We start from the raw sequence: 19,346 nt of genomic DNA on the forward strand, positions 1-19,346 counted from the left end.
GCTAGTGGATGTCATATGTTTTTAGTCTCCTACTTAGCTGAGTTAGTGGGGATCATTTCTGTAATTCTCCAGATACATAACTAACATTGTGTGCTACACCCCAGCCTTATGCTAAGTGCCAGCCCCGCCCAACCCAGTTCCCCTGCTCAGCCCTCAAAGTGGCTCTCACTCCACCCTACCTGGCACCCCTCCAAATCATCTCCCTTTCCTGGAGACCAGCCCTACACATCAGCACCCCTACAATGATCACAGCTAGGCCTCACAACCAGCCATACTGAGGGGCAATCCTGTTCACAAGCACACCTACAGTAGTTGTGACCAGGTCTCAGACAGTTGGGATGGGGACCAATCAGTCTGCAAGGGCATTGCAGCAACTTCCAAGCCATGCAGCATGCCTTCAGGAATTGTGGCCCAATCAAAACAGGAAGGCATGTTAGTATACATAAAGATACCCCTAGAGCACCTGGCCCTGATGACCAGGGGGAGTTGTTCCACTGGGATTCACTGGACACCAGTGGTCTACATAACACCACTCTTTCAAGACCTAGTGCTGTATCTGATATACCCAATACAGAGAAACAAACAGAGAGTGAGGCAAAATGCAGAGACAACATGACAAAACCTTATAAAAAGATCTAGATGAAACAAAAATAAACAATTATTATATAAAGAATTCAAAGAAATAGTCATAAAAATCCTCACCAAACTCAGAAGAATGGATGAAATCAGTAAACTTCAACAGAGTTAGAAAATATAAAAAAGAAGCAGTCAGAACTTCAGGATACAATAATAAATGAAAATACACTTGAGTAACTTAACAGCACATTAGAGGATGCAGAAGAATGGATCAGCAATCTAGACAGGGCAGTAGAAATCAGCCAATTGGAATAGCAAAAAAGAAAAAAAAATTTTTTTAATGAGGGCAGCTTAAGGGACCGCTGAGAAAACATTAAACATAATAATATTTGCATTATAGGGATTACAATATTTGCATTATAGGGAGGAGAATTAGGGGGCAGAAACTCTATACGAAAAAATAATGGCTGAAAGTGTTTCTAAATTATTGAAGGAAACAGACATCCAAGTGCAAGAATCACAGAGTCCCAAACAAGATGAACCAAAAGACATTCATGCCAAAATACATTTTACTTAAAATAAGAAGTAAAAATGAAGAGTCTTAAAAACAGCAAGGCGGGGGGGTGGGGGGTGGGGGGGACTCGTTACATACAAGGGAACCGCCATAAGATTATCAACTGACTGTTCAGCAGAATCTTTACAGGTAAGTAGAGACTGATGCCGTATATTCAAAGTACTGAAAGAAAAAAAAAAAAACCAATAATACTCTACCTGACAAGGATTCATTCAGAATTCAAGGAGAGAGAGTTTCCCAAAGAAGTAAAAGTTAAAGGAGTTTATCACCACAAAACAAGCCTTACAAGAAATAGTAAAGAGACTTCTTCAGGTAGAAAAAACAGAAAATGAAAACTAGAAAAGGAAAATTATGAAAGGAAAAATGTCACTAGTAAAAGAAAACATATAGTAAAGACAGTGGATCAACCACCTATAACAATAATATGAATGTTAAAAGACAAAAATAGTAAAATGGTATCTAAAACAATTAATTATGCAATATACAAAATTAAAAGATGCAAAATGCAACATCGAAAACATAAAATGTGAGGCATGATTGTACTTTTAAAACATATTTGAACTCAGGTGATCATCAACTTAGGCTGCTATATACATAAGTTGTTACATACAAACCTCATGGTAAACACAAACAAAGAAAGCTGTAATAGATATACAAACTTAAAAAGAAGAAATATAAATATAACACTAAAGAAAGTCATCAAGTTACAAGGAAAGAGAACAAGAAAGAATCAGAGAACTAAACAGAAGACAACTAACAAAACAGCAATAAGTAAATACTATCAATAATTACTTTGAATATAAATTGAATAAATATTACAATCAAAAGACACAGAGTAGTTGACTGGATTTTTTTTTAAAGACCCATATGTATGCAACCTTCAAAGACTAACTTCAGAGATAAAGATATACATACTGAAAGAGAATTGATGGAAAAGATTTTCCATGCAAATGAAAAGAAAGCTGTGGTAGCAATGATTATGTATTTTAAAATTTACTTTAAAGCAAACACTATACTGAGATGAAAAGGTCATTACATAATTATAGAGTGATCAATACAATAAAAAGATATAACATTTGCAAACATCTATGTACCTAACAAAGGAGTATAGGTATAAAGCAAGATAATTCCAGTTGTATAAAACTAGAAGAGGACTTTAACACCCTGCTTGTTTTAATAGATAGACCATCCAGAAAAAAAAAAATCAATGAAAAAACATTCTATTGGGTTGGCCAAAAATGTTCCTTTGGTTTTCTGATAGCATCTTATGGAAAAACATAAACGAAATTTTTGGCAAACGAAATTTAAGACAATACTTAAACAACAGGCAAGTGTGGCCTTGGAGTACAAAATGAAGCAGGGAAAAGGCTATCAGAGTTTTGTCAAGAGAGCGCACTGATCATAGCAAACACTCTCTTCCAGCAACACAGGAGATGACCACATGTGGACATCACCCATCTGGTCAATACTGAAATCAGATTGATTGTATTCTTTGCCGCCAAAGATGGAGAAGCTCTATACAGTCAGCAAAAACAAGACTGGGAGCAGACTATGGCTCAGATCATGAACTCTTTATTACAAAGTTCACACTAAATTAAAGAAAGTAGGGAAAACCACTAGACCCTTCAGGTATGACCTAAACTAAATTCCTTACAACTATACAATGTAAGTGACAAATAGATTTAAGGGATTAGATCTGATAGAGTGCCTAGAGAACTATGGATGGAGTTTTGTAATGTTGTTCAGAAGGCAGTGATTAAAACCACCCCCAAGAAAAAGAAATTCAACAAGGCAAAATGGTTATCTGAGGAGGCCTTACAAATAGCTGAGAAAAGAAGAGAAGTGAAAGGCAAAGAGGAAAGGAAAGGTATACCCAACTGAATCCAGATTTCCAAAGAACAGCAATGAGCACTAAGAAAGCCTTCTTAAGTAAACAATGCAAAGAAATAGAGGAAAACAATAGAACAGGAAAGATTAGACATCTCTTCAAGAATATGACAGATGCCAAGGGAAATTTCATGCAAAGATGGGCACAATAAGACAGAAATGGTATGGGCCTCACAGAAGCAGATGGGCGATGCCAAAGAATGTTCAAACTACTACAAAAGTGCACTCATTTTGCATACTAGCAACTTCATGCTCAAAATCCTCCAAGCTAGGCTTCAACAGTATGTGAACCTAGAATTTCCAGATGTATAAGCTGGATTTAGAAAAGGCAGAGGAACCAGAGACCAAACTGCCAACATCTGTTGGATCATAGAAAAAGCAAGAGAATTCCATAAAAACATCTACTACTACTTCATTGACTATGCTAAAGCCTTTAACTATGTGGATCATAACAAACTGGAAAATTCTTAAAAATATGGGAATACCAGACTGCCTTACCTGCCTCCTGAGAAACCCGTAGCAGGTCAAGAAACAACAGTTAGAACTGGACATGGAACAGAAGACTAATTCAAAACTGGAAAAGGAATATGTCAAGGCTGTATATTGTCACCCTGCTTATTTAACTTATATGCAGAGTATATCCAGCAAAATCCCAGACTGGATGAAGCACAAGCTGGAATCAAGTTTGCCAGGAGGAATATCAGTAACCTCAGATATGCAGATGACACTACCCTTATGGCAGAAAGTGAAGATGAACTAAAGAGCCTCTTGATGAATATGATAAAGGAAAGTGAAAAACTAGCTTAAAAGTCACCATTCAAAAAACTAACATCATGTCATCTGGTCCTATCACTTCATGGCAAATAGATGGGGAAACAATGGAAGCAGTGATAGACTTTATTTTCTTGAGCTCAAAAATAACTGCAGATGGTGACTGCAGCCATGAAATTAAAAGACGTTTGCTCCTTGGAAAATAAGCTATGACAAACCTAGACAGTGTATATAAGAGCAGAGACGTTACTTGGCTGACAAAAGTCTCTATAGTCAAAGCTATGGTTTTTCCAGTAGTCATGTACAGATGTGCAAGTTGGGCCATCAAGAAAATTGAATACCAAAGAATTGATGTTTTTAAACTGTGGTGTTGGAGAAGACTCTTGAGATTCCCTTGGTCTGTGAGGAGATCAAACCTAAAGAAAATCAACCCTCAATATTCACTGAAAGGACTGAAGCTGAAGTTCCAATATTTTGGCCACCTGATGCAAAAGTCCGACTCACTGGGAAAGACCTTGATGCTATGAAAGATAGAATGCAAGGGGAGAAGAAGACAAAAGAGGATAATATGGTTGGATGGCATCACCAACTCAATGGACATGAGTTTGAGCAAGCTCCAAGAGATGGTGGACAAGGAGCCTGGCATGCTGCTGTCCATGGGGTTCCAAAGTGTTGGACACAACTGAGCAACTGACCAACAACAAATACTTAAAAGACAGCCTAGATCAGGTTGATTTAATAGACATATATGAAATATTCCACCCCAACAGAATTCCCCTTCTTTTCAGGTTCACATGGGACTTTCTCATGTTAGGCCACAAAACAAACCTCAGAGAACGTAAGAAGACTGAAATCACATCAAGAATCTTTTCTGATCATTCTGGTATGAAACTTAAAATGAATTACAAGAAGAAAATTATAGAAACCACAAGCATATGGAAGCTAACTAATATGTTACTAGACATCCAATGGATCAGTGAAGATATCAAAGATGAAATAAAGATGAAAATGGAAACACAATGCTCCCAAATATATGGATTGCAGCAAAAGCAGTTCTAAGAAACATTTTAGTGATATATGTCTACCTCAGTAAACAAGAAAAATCTGAAGTAAATGATCCCATCTCCCACCTAAAAGAACCAGAAAAAGAACAAATGAAACCCCAAGTTAGTAGAATAAATGAAATAATAATGATCAGAGTCAAAATAAATAGAAACTTTTCAAAAGTAGAAATCAATGAAACTAGAATCTGGTCCTTTGAAGATAAACAAAAGTGGTAAACATTTAGCCAGATTCATTTTTTAAAACAGAGAGATAAAGTCCAAATGAAATCATAAATAAAAGAAGAGTTACAACTGATACTTCAGATACAAAGGTTCATGAGTTTACTATAAACAATTACACAGCAGGAACTTGGACAATTTTTAAGAAAGAGATAAATTTCTAGAATCACACCATCTCCCAAGATTCAATCAGAAAGATACATAAAATTTTAACAGATCAACACTAACAATGAAATCAAATCAGTGTTCAAAAATACTCCTAATAAAGTCTAAAAACTAGAGGGAATCACAGGCGAATTCTACCAAATATTTAAAGAAGAGTTTCAAGAAAATTAGAGATACCAAGGGAATATTTCATGCAAAGATGGGCTCGATAAAGGACAGAAATGATATGGACCTAACAGAAGCAGAAGATATTAAGAAGAGGTGGCAAGAATACACAGAAGAACTGTACAAAAAAGATCTTCATGACCCAGATAATCATGATTGTGTGATCACTCATCTAGAGCCAGACATCCTGGAATGTGAAGTGAAGTGGGCCTTAGAAAGCATCACTTCGAACAAAGCTAGTGGAGGTGATGGAATTCCAGTAGAGCTGTTTCAAATCCTGAAAGATGCTGCTGTGAAAGTGCTGCACTCAATATGCCATCTAATTTGGAAAACTCAGCAGTGGCCACAGGACGGGAAAAGGTCAGTTTTCATTCCAATTCCAAAGAAAGGCAACGCCAAAGAATGCTCAAACTACCGCACAATTGCACTCATCTCACATGCTAGTAAAGTAATGATCAAAATTCTTCAAGCCAGGCTTCAGCAATATGTGAACCATGAACTTCCTGATATTCAAGCTGGTTTTAGAAAAGGCAGAGGAACAAGAGATCAAATTGCCAACATCCACTGGATCATGGAAAAAGCAAGAGATTTCCAGAAAAACATCTATTCCTGCTTTATTGACTATGCCAAAGTCTTTGACTGTGTGGATCACAATAAACTGTGGAAACTTCTGAAAGAGATGGGAAGACCAGATCACCTAACCTGCCTGTTGAGAAATCTGTATGCAGGTCAGGAAGCAACAGTTAGAACTGGACATGGAACAACAGACTGGTTCCAAATAGCAAAAGGAGTACGTCAAGGCTGTATCTTGTCACCCTGCTTATCTAACTTCTATGCAGACTACATTATGAGAAACGCTGGACTGGAAGAAACACAAGCTGGAATCAAGATTGCCTGGAGAAATATCAATAACCTCAGATATGCAGATGACACCACCCTTATGGCAGAAAGTGAAGAGGAACTGAAAAGCCTCTTGATGAAAGTGAAAGAAGAGAGTGAAAAAGTTGGCTTAAAACTCAACATTCAGAAAATGAAGATCATGGCATCCGGTCCCATTACTTCCTGGGAAATACATGGGGAAACAGTGGAAATAGTGTCAGACTTTATTATTTTGGGCTCCAAAATCACTGCAGATGGTGACTGCAGCCATGAAATTAAAAGATGCTTACTTCTTGGAAGGAAAGTTATGACCAACCTAGATAGTATATTCAAAAGCAGAGACATTACTTTGCAGACTAAGGTCCGTCTAGTCAAGGCTCTGGTTTTTTCTGTGGTCATGTATGGATGTGAGAGTTGGACTGTGAAGAAGGCTGAGTGCCGAAGAATTGATGCTTTTGAACTGTGGTGTTGGAGAAGACTCCTGAGGATCCCTTGGACTGCAAGGAGATCCAACCAGTCCATTCTGAAGATCAGCCCTGGGATTTCTTTGGAAGGAATGATGCTAAAGCTGAAACTCCAGTACTTTGGACACCTCATGTGAAGAGTTGACTCATTGGAAAAGACTCTCATGCTGGGAGGGATTGGGGGCAGGAGGAGAAGGGGATAACAGAGGATGAGATGGCTGGATGGCATCACGGACTCAATGGACATGAGTCTGAGTGAACTCCGGGAGTTAGTGATGGACAGGGAGGCCTGGCATGCTGCGATTCATGGGGTCACAAAGAGTCGGACACAACTGAGCGACTGAACTGAACTGAACTAATACCTATCATTCTCAAACTAGTTCAAATAATTGAAAAGAACACTTCCAAACATAATCCATGAGGCCAGTATTCCCCTGATAGCAAAACCAAAAACACTACAAAGAAGAAATTACAGGCCAATATCCCTGAGAACATAGGTACAAAAATCCTCAATAAAATATTAGCAAACTGAATTCAACAATGCATTTAAAGGATTTTACACATGATACTTCACATGTAAGAATGAATGATGAATTTGGATGGTTCATTATTCATTGAATTAATGAATGACACATCATTCATTTGTTCAGTATCTCCAAATCAATCAATATTATGTACATGTTAACAAAACCATGGGTAGAAAGCCTATGATCACTTCAGTAAATGCAGAAGAATCATTTGACAAAATCTAATATCTATTTATTATAAAAACACTCAATAGTTTGGGTATAAAGGGGACATATCTAAAATAATAAAAAGGCATTTCATGATAAACACACAGTTAATATCAAACTCAATAATGAAACACTGAAAGCTTTTCCTCAAAAATCAGGAACAAGAAAAGGATGTCCACTCTCACTTGTATTTAACACAATATTGGAAGTCCTAGCCACAAAAATCAGACAAGAAAGAAAAATAAAAGTTATCCAAATTGGAAGGGAAATATGAAACTGTTAGTATCCACAGATGCCACTCTATATACAGAAAATCCAAAACACTATTAAAACTATAATAGACCAAAAACTGTCATAGCTAATAAGTGAATTCAGTAAAGTTGCAGGATAAAGATGAATACACAGAAATCTGATGCATTTCTATACATTATAATAATGAACTAACAGAAAGAGAGATTAAGATGGCCAGCAGAAACATAAAACGATGCTCATCATCACTAATTTTCAGGGAATTGCAAACCAAAATCGCATAGCAATATCACCTCATACTAGTTAGGCTGGCAAGTGATGATGTGGAGAAAGGGAACCCTCAGGGCCACTGTTGGTGGGAATGTAAATTGGTACAGTCAATATAGAAAACAGTATAGAAGTTCCTCAAAAAATTAAAAATAGAATTACCATATGATCCAGCAATTCCACTTTCAAATATTTATCTGAAGAAAAGGAAAGCACTAATTCTGAAACATACATGCACCACTATGTTCACTGCTGCATTATTTACAAATCCAAGGTTTAGAAGTCATCTAAGGAAACAGTGTCAGACTTTATTTTGGGGGGCTCCAAAATCACTGCAGATGGTGACTGCAGCCATGAAATTAAAAGACGCTTACTCCTTGGAAGGAAAGTTATGACCAAGCTAGATAGCATATTCAAAAGCAGAGACATTACTTTGCCAACAAATGTCTGTCTAGTCAAGGCTATGGTTTTTCCTGTGGTCATGTATGGATGTGAGAGTTGAACTGTGAAGAAAGCTGAGCACAGAAGAATTGATGCTTTTGAGCTGTGGTGTTGGAGAAGACTCTTGAGAGTCCCTTGAACTGAAAGGAGCTCAAACCAGTCATCCTAAAGGTAATAAACTCTGAATATTCATTTGAAAGACTGATGCTAAAGCTGCAAGGAGATCCAACCAGTCCATCCTAAAGGAGATCAGTCCTGGGTGTTCTTTGGAAGGACTGATGCTAAAGCTGAAACTCCAATACTTTGGCCACCTGATCTGAAGAGCTAACTCATTGGAAAAGACTCTGATGCTGGGAGGGATTGGGGGCCGGAGGAGAAGGGGATGACAGAGGATGAGATGGTTGGATGGCATCACCGACTCGATGGACATGAGTTTGAGTGAACTCCGGGATTTGGTGATGGACAGGGAGGCCTGGTGTGCTGCGATTCATGGGGTCGCAAAGAGTCAGACATGACTGAGCGAATGAACTGAACTGAACTGAAGTGTCCATCAATAAATGAATGGAAAGAAGCTATGATATACATGTGCATATGTCTTCCCAGGTCACACTAGTGGCAAAGAGCCTGCATCCCAATGCAGGAAACATAAAAGATGTGAGTTTAATACTCAGGTAAGGAAGATCCCTTGGAGGGGGGCATAATAATCCACTCCAGTATTTTTGCCTGGAGAATCCCTTGGACAGAGGAGCCTGGAGGGCTACAATCCATAGGGACGCAGAGTCTGACACAACTGAAGTGACTTAATACACAAACACATAATATATTACTCAACCATAAAAAAAAAGAGTGAAAGTGTCCTATTTATACCAAGGTAGATAGTCCTGGAGATCATTATGCTAAGGGAAATGTCAGATTGTCAATGTTGTTGAGTCGCTAAGTCATGTCTGACTCTTTGCGACTGCAAAGACTACAGCACACCAGGCTCCTCCACACTCCACTGTCTCCTGGAATGTGTTCAAATTCATGTCCATTAAGTCAGTGATGCTATGTAACCATTTTATCCTCTGCTACCCCTGACAGAGGAGCCTGGCATGATACAGTCAGTAGATCACAAAAAGGAGAACTTTTGCCTCCAATCTTTCCCAACATAAGTCTTTTCCAATGAATTGACTCTTCACATCAGGTAGCCAAAATATTGGAGCTTCAGCTTTAGCATCAGTCTTTCAAATGGATATTCAGAGTTTATTACCTTTAGGATTGACTGGTTTGAGCTCCTTTCAGTTCAAGGGACTCTCAAGAGAAAACCATAGCTTTGACTATATGGATCTTCACGAACAAAGTAACGTCTCTGTTTTTTAATATGTTGTCTCATTTTGTCACAGCTTTTCTTCCAGGGAGCAAGCATCTTTTAATTTCATGGCTACAGTCACCATCTGCAGTGATTTTGGAATCTAAGGAAAGAAAATTGGTCACTGCTTCCACTTTGCTACTGCTGCTGCTAAGTCACCTCAGTCATGTCCGTCTCTGTGTGACCCCATAGACGGCAGACCACCAGGCTCCCCTGTCCCTGGGATTCTCCAGGCAAGAACACTGGAGTGGGTTGCCATTTCCTTCTCCAATGCATGAAAGTGAAAAGTGAAAGTGAAGTAGCTCAGTCATGCCCGACTCTTAGCAATCCCATGGACTGCAGCCTCCCAAGGACATGCAGGCTCCTCCATCCATGGGATTTTCCAGACAAGAGTACTGGAGTGAGGTGCCATTGCCTTCTCCATGCTTCCACTTTATCCCAATCTATTTGCCATGAAGTGGTGGGACTGAATCCCATAATCTTAAATTTTTGATGTTGAGTTTCAAGTCAGCTTTTTCATTCTCCTCTTGCACCCTCATACCATTAAAGTGGCATCAACTGCATATTTGAAGTTGTTGATATTTCTCCTGGCAATTTTGATTCCAGTTTGTGATGGAGACAATTACTATGACCTCGCTTGTTTGTGGGGTTCCATGGTGGATCATTAGTAAAGAGCCTGCCTGCTAAGGCAGGAGGTGTGGATTTTGTCCCTGGGTCAGGATGATGCCCTGGCAAAGGAAATGGCAACCCACTCCAATATTATTGCTTGGAAAATCCCAAGGACAGAGGAACCTGGCATGATACAGTCAATAGATCACAAAAAGTCAGACACAAATTAGCGACTAAACAATATACTTATATGTGGAGTCTAAAAAACCAAATGACAGAGACTCAACACAACAGAAACAGACTCATAGAGGCAGAGAACAAACTGGTGACCACAAGAGGCAAAGGTGATCATTGCATGGCAGGGTTCAGAGAAAAAGACGAAGACAAAAAGATTGAGGTATAAAATTCCAGTTTAAAATAAATGTCATAGGTCATAATGTACACTACTGTGAATACTGTCAATAGTATTCCAAATGCTTTGTATGATGACAGATGATTACTAGATGTTGTGGTGATTAATTTGTAATGTATATTATTGTGAAGTTACTATGTTGTAGGGGGCTTCCCTTGTAGCTAATGTGAAGCTGACATGAAGCTAATATAATATTTTCTAACTATACTTCAAAAGAATAAAACATTATTTTATATGCATATGAAGTGTGCAAAACTAAGTCCTACAAGCTTCCCTTCTAAGTATAAATCCAACAGAGAGGCATAGTCATGTTCACTGAAAGACATTTGAAAGAATGTGCACAAAACATTATTTATATAAGACAAAGTTTAAGAAGGAAGAAAACCACATGTCTCTCAATAGCATAATGAATTTTAAAATGTCTATTCACACAATACAGTATAGCAATCAGAAGGAAGAGCCTATAACTAATGCAACAGCATAGAATAATCTCAGATACATGTTGCCACCAAATAAGTCAGATGTAAAAGAATATGTAAAGTAGAATTTCATTTATATAAAACAAAACTAATGTACAACAATACACAGTGAGTTGATGTGTCATATTTCTAGTTATTGAGGGGTAATATTCTGTTTTCTTTATTGAGAATGGTTACAATAAAACCTATTAAGATGTTGGTTTATGATTTATGTACATATCTAGATATATGTTCTGACAAAATATAGTCCACTGGAAAAAGGAATGGCAAACCGCTGCAGTATTCTTGCCTTGAGAATCCCATGAACAGTATGAAGGGGCAGAAAGATATGAAACTGGAAGATGAGCCCCCCAGATCAGTAGGTGTCCAATATGCTACTGGAGAAGAGCAGAGAAATAGCTCCAAAAAGAAAGAAGAGGCTGAGCCAAAGCAGAAGCAACCCCTAGTTGTGGATGTGTCTGGTGGTGAAAGTAAAGTCCAGTGCTGTAAAGAAAAATATTGTGTAGGAACCTGGAATGTTAGGTCCATGAATCAAGGTAAATTGAAAGTGTTCAAACAGGTGTTGGCAAGAGTGAACATCAACATTTTAGGAATCAGTGAAATAAAATGGGTGGGAATGGGCAAATTTAATTCAGATGACCATTATATCTACTATTGTGAACAAGAATCCCTTAGAAGAAATGGAGTAGCCCTGAGTCAACAAAAGAGTCTGAAATGCAGTACTTGGCTGCAATCTCAAAAATGACAGAATGATCTTTGTTCATTTGCAAGACAAACCATTCAAATTCACAGTAATCCAAGTCTATGTCCCAACAAATAGCCCTGATAAAGGTGAAGTCAAACAGTTCTATGAAGACCTACAAGATGTAATAGAACTAAGACCAAAAAGGACGTATTTGTCATCATAGAGGATTGGAATGCAAAAGGAGGAAGTCAGGAGATACATGGAATAACAGGCAGGCAACTTTGGCCTTGGAATACAAAATGAAGCAGGGCAAAGGCTATCAGAGTTTTACCAAGAGAGCATACTGGTCATAGCAAACACTCAACAGCACAAGAGATGACTACACATGGACATCACCCATATGGTCTATACTGAAATCAGATTGATTATATTTTTTGCACCCGAAGATGGAAAAGCTCTATACAGTTAGCAAAAACAAAACTGGGAGCTGACTGTGGCTCAGATCATGAACTCTGTATTGCAAAATTCACACTTAAATTGAAGAAAGTAAAGAAAACCACTAGGCCTTTCAGGTATGACCTACACCAAATCCTTTACAATTATACAGTGTAAGAAACAAATAGATTCAAAGGATTGGTCTGATAGAGTGCCTGAGGAACTACGGACAGGGGTTCATAACATTGTACAGAAGGTAATGACCAAAATCAACCCCAAGAAAAAGAAATGCAAAAAGGCAAAGTGAAGAGGCCTTACAAATAGCTGAGAAAAGAAGTGAAGTGAAAGACAAGGGAGAAAGGGAAAGATATACCAACTGAATGCAGAGTTCCAAAGAATAGCAAGGAGAGATAAGAAAGTCTTCTTAAGTTAATAATGTAAAGAAATTAAGGGAAACAATTGAATGGGAAAGACGAGAGAGCTCTTCAAGAAAATAAGAGATACCAAGGGAACATTTCATGTAAAGATTGTCACAATATAGGACAGAAACAGTAAGGACCCAATAGAAGTAGAAGAGATTAAGAAGAGATTGCAAGAATACACTGAAGAACTATACAAAAAAGGTCTTCAAGACCCACATTACAACTATGATGTGATCATTCACTTAGAGTCAGATTTCCTAGAATGTGAAGTCAATTAGCTCTAGGAAGAATTACTACAAACAAAGCTAATGGAGGTAATGGAATTCCAGCTGAGCTATTTCAGTTCCTAAAAAATGACAATCTTAATGTTTCAGCAATATGTCAGCAAATTTGGATCACTCTGATAACTGAAAAAGGTCAGTTTTCATTTCAACTCCAAATAAGGGAAATGCCAAAGAATATTCAAACTATCACACAAGTGCACTAATTTCACATGCTATTAAGGTAATGCTCAAAATAATTCAAACTAGGCTTCAACACTATTTTAGCCGAGAAATTCTAAATGTGCAAGTTGAATTTAGAAAAAGGCAGAAGAACCAGAGACCAAACTGCCAACATCCACTGGATCATAGAAAAGACAAGAGAATTCCAGAAAAACATCTACTTCTGCTTCACTGACTATGCTAAAGCCTTTGACTATGTGAATCACAACAAACTGTGGAAAATACTTAAAGAGACGGGAAAACCAGACCACCTTACCTGCCTCCTGAGAAACCTGTATGCAGATCAAGAAGCATGGTTAGAACAAGACATGGAAAAATGGACTGGTTCAACATTAAGAAAGGAGTACACTAAGGCTGTATATTGTCACCCTGCTTATTTAGCTTATATGCAGAGTACAGCATGTGAAATATCAGGCTAGATTCACAAGCTGGAATCAAGATTGCCAGGAGAAACATCAACAACTTCAGATATGCAAATGATACCATTCTAATGGCAGAAGGCAAAGAGAAACTAACTGTTTTTAACATTAAAAGCTGGCTTAAATCTCAACATTCAAAAAACTGATATCATGGCATCTGGTCCCATCACTTCATGTCAAATAGATGGGGAAACAATGGAAACAGTGACAGACTTTATTTTCTTAGTCTCCAAAATCACTGCAAACTGAATGCAGCCATGAAATGACAGGATACTTGCTCCTTGAAAGAAAACTATGACAAACCTAGACAACATATTAAAAAGCAGAGACATCACTTTGCCTATAAAGGTCCACATAGTCAAGGTTATGGTTTTTCCAGTAGTCATGTACAGATGTGAACGCTGAACCATAAAGAAAGGAAAGCTGAGTACCAGAGAACTGATGCTTTTGAACTGTGGTGCTGGAGAAGACACTTGAAGGTCCCTTGGACAGCAAGGAGATCAAACCAGTTAATCCTAAAGAAATCAATCCTGAAAATTCACTGGAAGAACCAATGCTGAAGCTGAAGCTCCAATACTTTGGCCAGCTGATGTGAAGAGCCAATTCATTGGAAAACACCCCAATGCTGGGAAATATTAAAGTCAGGAGGGGAAGTAGACAACAGAAGATGAAGTAGTTGGATGGAATCACTAGCTCAATGAACATGAGTTTGAGCAAACTAAGTGAAATATTGAAGGACAGGGAAGCCTGGTGTGCTGCCATTCATGAGATCACAAAATGTTGAATATGACTTAGTGGCTGAAAAGCAGCAACCAAGATATATATTATGCTTAAATAAATAGCTTTACTAGAAATAGTGTTAAAGAATTCAAAATATTTTACACTAAACATCAGTAAGATCTGTAGTTAATAGAACTGAACCAATGTTAATTTCTCAGTTTTGATCAATGTATCATTACTATATGATGTCATTGGGCAAAGTTAAAATGTATACTAGGGCTGTCCTCTTTTTATAGCTCTTCTGTACATCTAAATTCTTTCAAAATAAAAAGAATGATATACAAGTCATAGAGTATTCTTTCATATTCTTTTCACTCTGTGGGATGTCTTACCTATTCCTTCTTTCCCGTCATAAGCTGCCTGATGAGCTCCTATTTTATTTAAATTCATCTTAAACATTTCTTATGTGAGTCTGTCCTTGGATTCCACTCTTCTTCTCTGAAAGAAAAGTGTTACTCTTTCCCTACTCTCAACTCTTCTGATATCTCATAAAGTATACATTTATTATTAAGAATAAATTTATATTTAATAAAAACTAAAAATAAGTTATTTAAAAATAACTTTTAGTTACAATTAACAGTTTTGTTGTGATTGCAGTTTTTTGTGAAGTGCCTATTTTGTTAAGAACATGCTACTTGCTCATGGTATAGGTTTTAAACTTTGGGTGTAGGAAATATGTAAGAGCTGAGTTGATATGCAGGAAGTCATTTGGAAATGACTCAAAACTTCTGTTTTGACATTTTTGAGATTACCTCAGTTTAGCCTTCCTGCAGCCAAGCAGTGTAGACCAGATGTCTAAAGTGCATCCATATCTATGGTCTTATTTTTAAAATATAGGATACAGTGTCCAAGGAATTATCTGGGGAATCTGAAGATGAAGATGTACAAAATGAAAGAAATAGAATCCTGGAGGACCCTCAGAAGTCACTGAATTCTGTAGTGCTTATTAAGGAACTCACAAAGGTAATATTATTCAATGAACAACTTATGATGGTTTAATTTCTATTAAAGAGTATGTCATTAATCCCAAGGGTTTACTGTGGTGCTTTGAATCTATGTGTATTCTCTCAAGAGAATAGAAGAAGTCTTGTGAAACTATCTGATGTGGTCCATGGGAGTCTAAAGTATTGTTTGTATGTGACCTGTAAGTATTCTTTATTATGTTTTCTGTATTTTTTTAAGGTGTATTTTGCAACTCCAGTTGTTTTAGCTGTGAGAAATATCTCTGTTGCAATCCAAAAGCAGGAGTGCTTTGGGTTGCTTGGATTAAATGGAGCTGGGAAAACTACTACCTTCCAAATTTTGACTGGAGAGGAGGTTGCTTCCTCTGGGGATGTGTTCGTTGAGCGCCTCAGCATCACCAAAAATATCCTAAAGGTAAGACATCATTACTGTCTGCGGTGTGAGAAACATGATTTGTGGGTGAAGGTCAGAAGCAGCTTGTGGGAAATGATAGACATGAATCATGGTAGGCATTGACATAGCTACTGTTGACTTAGCCTATGGATTCTAGAGAGAAATGAGAATTTTGGTCAGAGATGGTGAGGCAATTAGAGCAGCCTTATCATGAGAATCTAAGAGTGTCTTTAATTTTCTATAAAACTATCGGAGAGCAAGATGGTGAAATAGGAGACCCTTGACTTTCCCTCCTTGGATGCACCAAATAAACAGTTAAACAGGGATCCATTCCCTCTGAGATGAATCCAGAACTAATTGAAAGATTCCTACATATCACACAACTGAGAAAATATCCACATCAAGATGGGTAGGATAAGCTGAGACACACTTGCACCATAAAACCCACCCACAAAACAGTGCATTACAATCAGAATGGAACTCCCAACTCCCAGCTTCACACATTTAGCTCCTCAACTTTTTGTCTACCGTCCAAAAGACTGTTTTTCAAACCAGCTAGCTCTGAGGGCAAACAGGATGTGGCATTCATGAACCCCCCCTCTGGAATGTGAAGAGTGAAAAGGCAGTTTCAACAAGTGCATAAGAACCAGTAGTCCTCTAGGAGCCTGAATGGGCAAGTGATCATTTCCTCAGCCTTCAGGGCACTGTCAAGACTTGTCACGCCTCAATCTCTTAAGGCCACTAACATACACAATGGTTTAGACAAGCACAGAATTTTAAGATGTCAGTTTTCATTCCGACCGCAAAGAGAGGCAATGCCAAAGAATGCTCAAACTGCCGCACAATTGCACTCATCTCACACGCTACTAAAGTACTGCTGAAATTCTCCAAGCCAGGCTTCAGCAGTACGTGAACTGTGAACTTCCAGATGTTCAAGCTGGTTTTAGAAAAGGCAGAGGAACCAGAGATAAATTGCCAACATCCACTGGATCATCGAAAAAGCAAGAGATTTCCTGAAAAACATCTATTTCTGCTTTATTGACTATGCCAAAGCCTTTGACTGTGTGGATCACAATAAACTATGGAAAATTCTGAGAGAGATGGGAATACCAGATCTGTATGCAGGTCAGGAAGCAACAGTTAGAACTGGACATGGAACAACAGACTGGTTCCAAATAGCAAAAGGAGTACATCAAGGCTATATCTTGTCACCCTGCTTATTTAACTTATTTGCAGAGTACATCATGCGAAATGCTAGGCTGGAAGAAGCACAAACTGGAATCAAGATTGCCGGGAAAAATATCGATAACCTCAGATATGCAGATGACACCACCCTTATGGCAGAAAATGAAGAGGAACTCAAAAGCCTCTTGATGAAAGTGAAAGAGGAGAGTGAAAAAGTTGGCTCAAAGCTCAACATTCAGAAAACTAAGATCATGGCATCTGGTCCCATCACTTCATGGGAAATAGATGGGGCAACAGTGGAAACAGTGTTAGGCTTTATTATTTTGGGCTCTAAAATCACTGCAGATGGTGACTGCAGCCATGAAATTAAAAGATGCTTACTCCTTGGAAGGAAAGTTATGACCAACCTAGATAGTATATTCAAAAGCAGAGACATTACTTTGCCAACTAAGGTCCATCTAGTCAAGGCTATGGTTTTTCCAGTGGTCATGTATGGATGTGAGAGTTGGACTGTGAAGAAAGCTGAGCACTGAAAAATTGATGCTTTTGAACTGTGGTGTTGGAGAAGACTCTTGAGAGTCTCTTGGATTGCAAGGAGATCCTACCAATCCATTCTAAAGGAGATCCGTCCTAGGTGTTCTTTGGAAGGACTGATGCTAAAGTTGAAACTCCAATACTTTGGCCACCTCATGCAAAGAGCTGACTCATTGGAAAAGACTCTGATGCTGGGAGGGATTGGGGGCTGGAGCAGAAGGGGACAACAGAGGATGAGATGGCTGGATGGCATTACTGACTCGATGGACACGAGTCTGAGTGAACTCCAGGAGTTGGTGATGGACAGGGAGGCCTGGCATGCTGCGATTCATGGGGTTGCAAAGAGTCAGATATGACTGAGCGACTGAACTGAACTGAACTGAGTATATTTGGCCCACTGCCTTCTGACCTCCAAAATTTCTGATGGGAAATATGCTCATGATCTTATTGAGTATTCCATGTATATGATTGGTCTCATTTCTTTTACTGATTTCATGATTCTTTTTTTGTCTGTGGTTTTGGAAAGCTTGATTTTAATGTGTCTTGGTGTGGTTCTCTTTGAATTCGTCTCCTTTGAATTTCATTGATCTTCTTGGATGATTGTATTCAAATGTGAGAAGTTTTAGTATCATTTATTCAAATATTCTCTCTGTCCTTTTCTTACTCTCTTCTTCAGGACACCTACAGTGCATATGTTCATCCACTTAATGGCTTAAAATGTCCCTTAGGCTCAATCTACTGTTCTTTAATGCTTTTTGCTTTCTTTTTCATGTTCTATTGTCATATCTTTGTCTGCTGATTATTCTGCCTATTTTAATCTGCCTTTGAATCCTTTTAATGAATTTTTCATTTCAATTAGTTGTTATACTTACCAACTCTAAAATTTATTTTAATTTCTCTTTATAGTTTCTGTCTCTTTATTGATACTTCCATTTTGTTCATAATTTTCTTGACTTTCTCCACATTTTTTTTAAATTCTTTGAACACCTTTAAGATAGTCACTTTAAAGTATCTGTCTAGTAGATTTACATCAGGTTTTTTTTTTTTTTTTTAGGGGTAGTGCCTGGTTATCTATTTATTTTTAGATGGCTCATGCTTTCTTGTTGCTCTGCACCTCTACAATCAGAAGCAGCAATAAGCAATTAGAGCACAGATGCTCTTTATTTGGAGGACAGGATCTTGTTTGCTCATCCTGTCTCCCCCTAGCTGTGTAAAAGTTACTTCCAGAACATATGCACAAATGTGACTTGGTGTGAGGATGGAGGATGGTAGACGCTAGTATGCTAACAGCTGAAATTGACTGCAATTAACCACAATTTACAGTCCAAATCTTCCCCTAGGAATTTGCAAGCTTTCAGTAGACTACAGAGTCCCAAAATAATTTTATTAGACAGAGATAAATTCTCAGTGTTCCCTACTCGGCTATCTTCCCAGAATCCTTTAAATCTGTTTTTTACAAATATGTTATTATGTTAATAATTTAATCATTGATTTAAACTTATTTGTTAATCTGTTGTTTAAATTGGCCTATATCCCATAGGTTCAAAATATTTTGCAAGATAAATTGGGATTTTCAGCCCATGAATTAAGGATGTGGTCTTAGAAATTCATTTTGAAATATGAAAAATATTGAAGTTTCTAATATATTTGTTTTATTATTGATTTTTACTTTAATCCCATGTTGTCAGATATTTTCTCTGAATATTATAAAATTTTTATAATAT

The 19,346-nt window shown here is 37.8% G+C and overlaps 1 protein-coding gene across 1 annotated transcript in view; it reads left to right on the plus strand.

The window, feature by feature from the left end:
- Positions 1 to 19,346, plus strand: part of LOC138428860 (phospholipid-transporting ATPase ABCA3-like) — a 248,510-nt gene that overhangs the window by 216,162 nt on the left and 13,002 nt on the right. Inside the window, exons 22-23 of the mRNA XM_069569793.1 lie at positions 15,385 to 15,510; positions 15,730 to 15,924. Coding sequence (XP_069425894.1) covers positions 15,385 to 15,510; positions 15,730 to 15,924 — 321 coding nt within the window. The remainder of the gene's footprint in view (positions 1 to 15,384; positions 15,511 to 15,729; positions 15,925 to 19,346) is intronic.

Source organism: Ovis canadensis, chromosome 24 (genome assembly GCF_042477335.2).
Source record: "Ovis canadensis isolate MfBH-ARS-UI-01 breed Bighorn chromosome 24, ARS-UI_OviCan_v2, whole genome shotgun sequence".
In the NCBI taxonomy this organism is placed as follows: domain Eukaryota; kingdom Metazoa; phylum Chordata; class Mammalia; order Artiodactyla; family Bovidae; genus Ovis; species Ovis canadensis.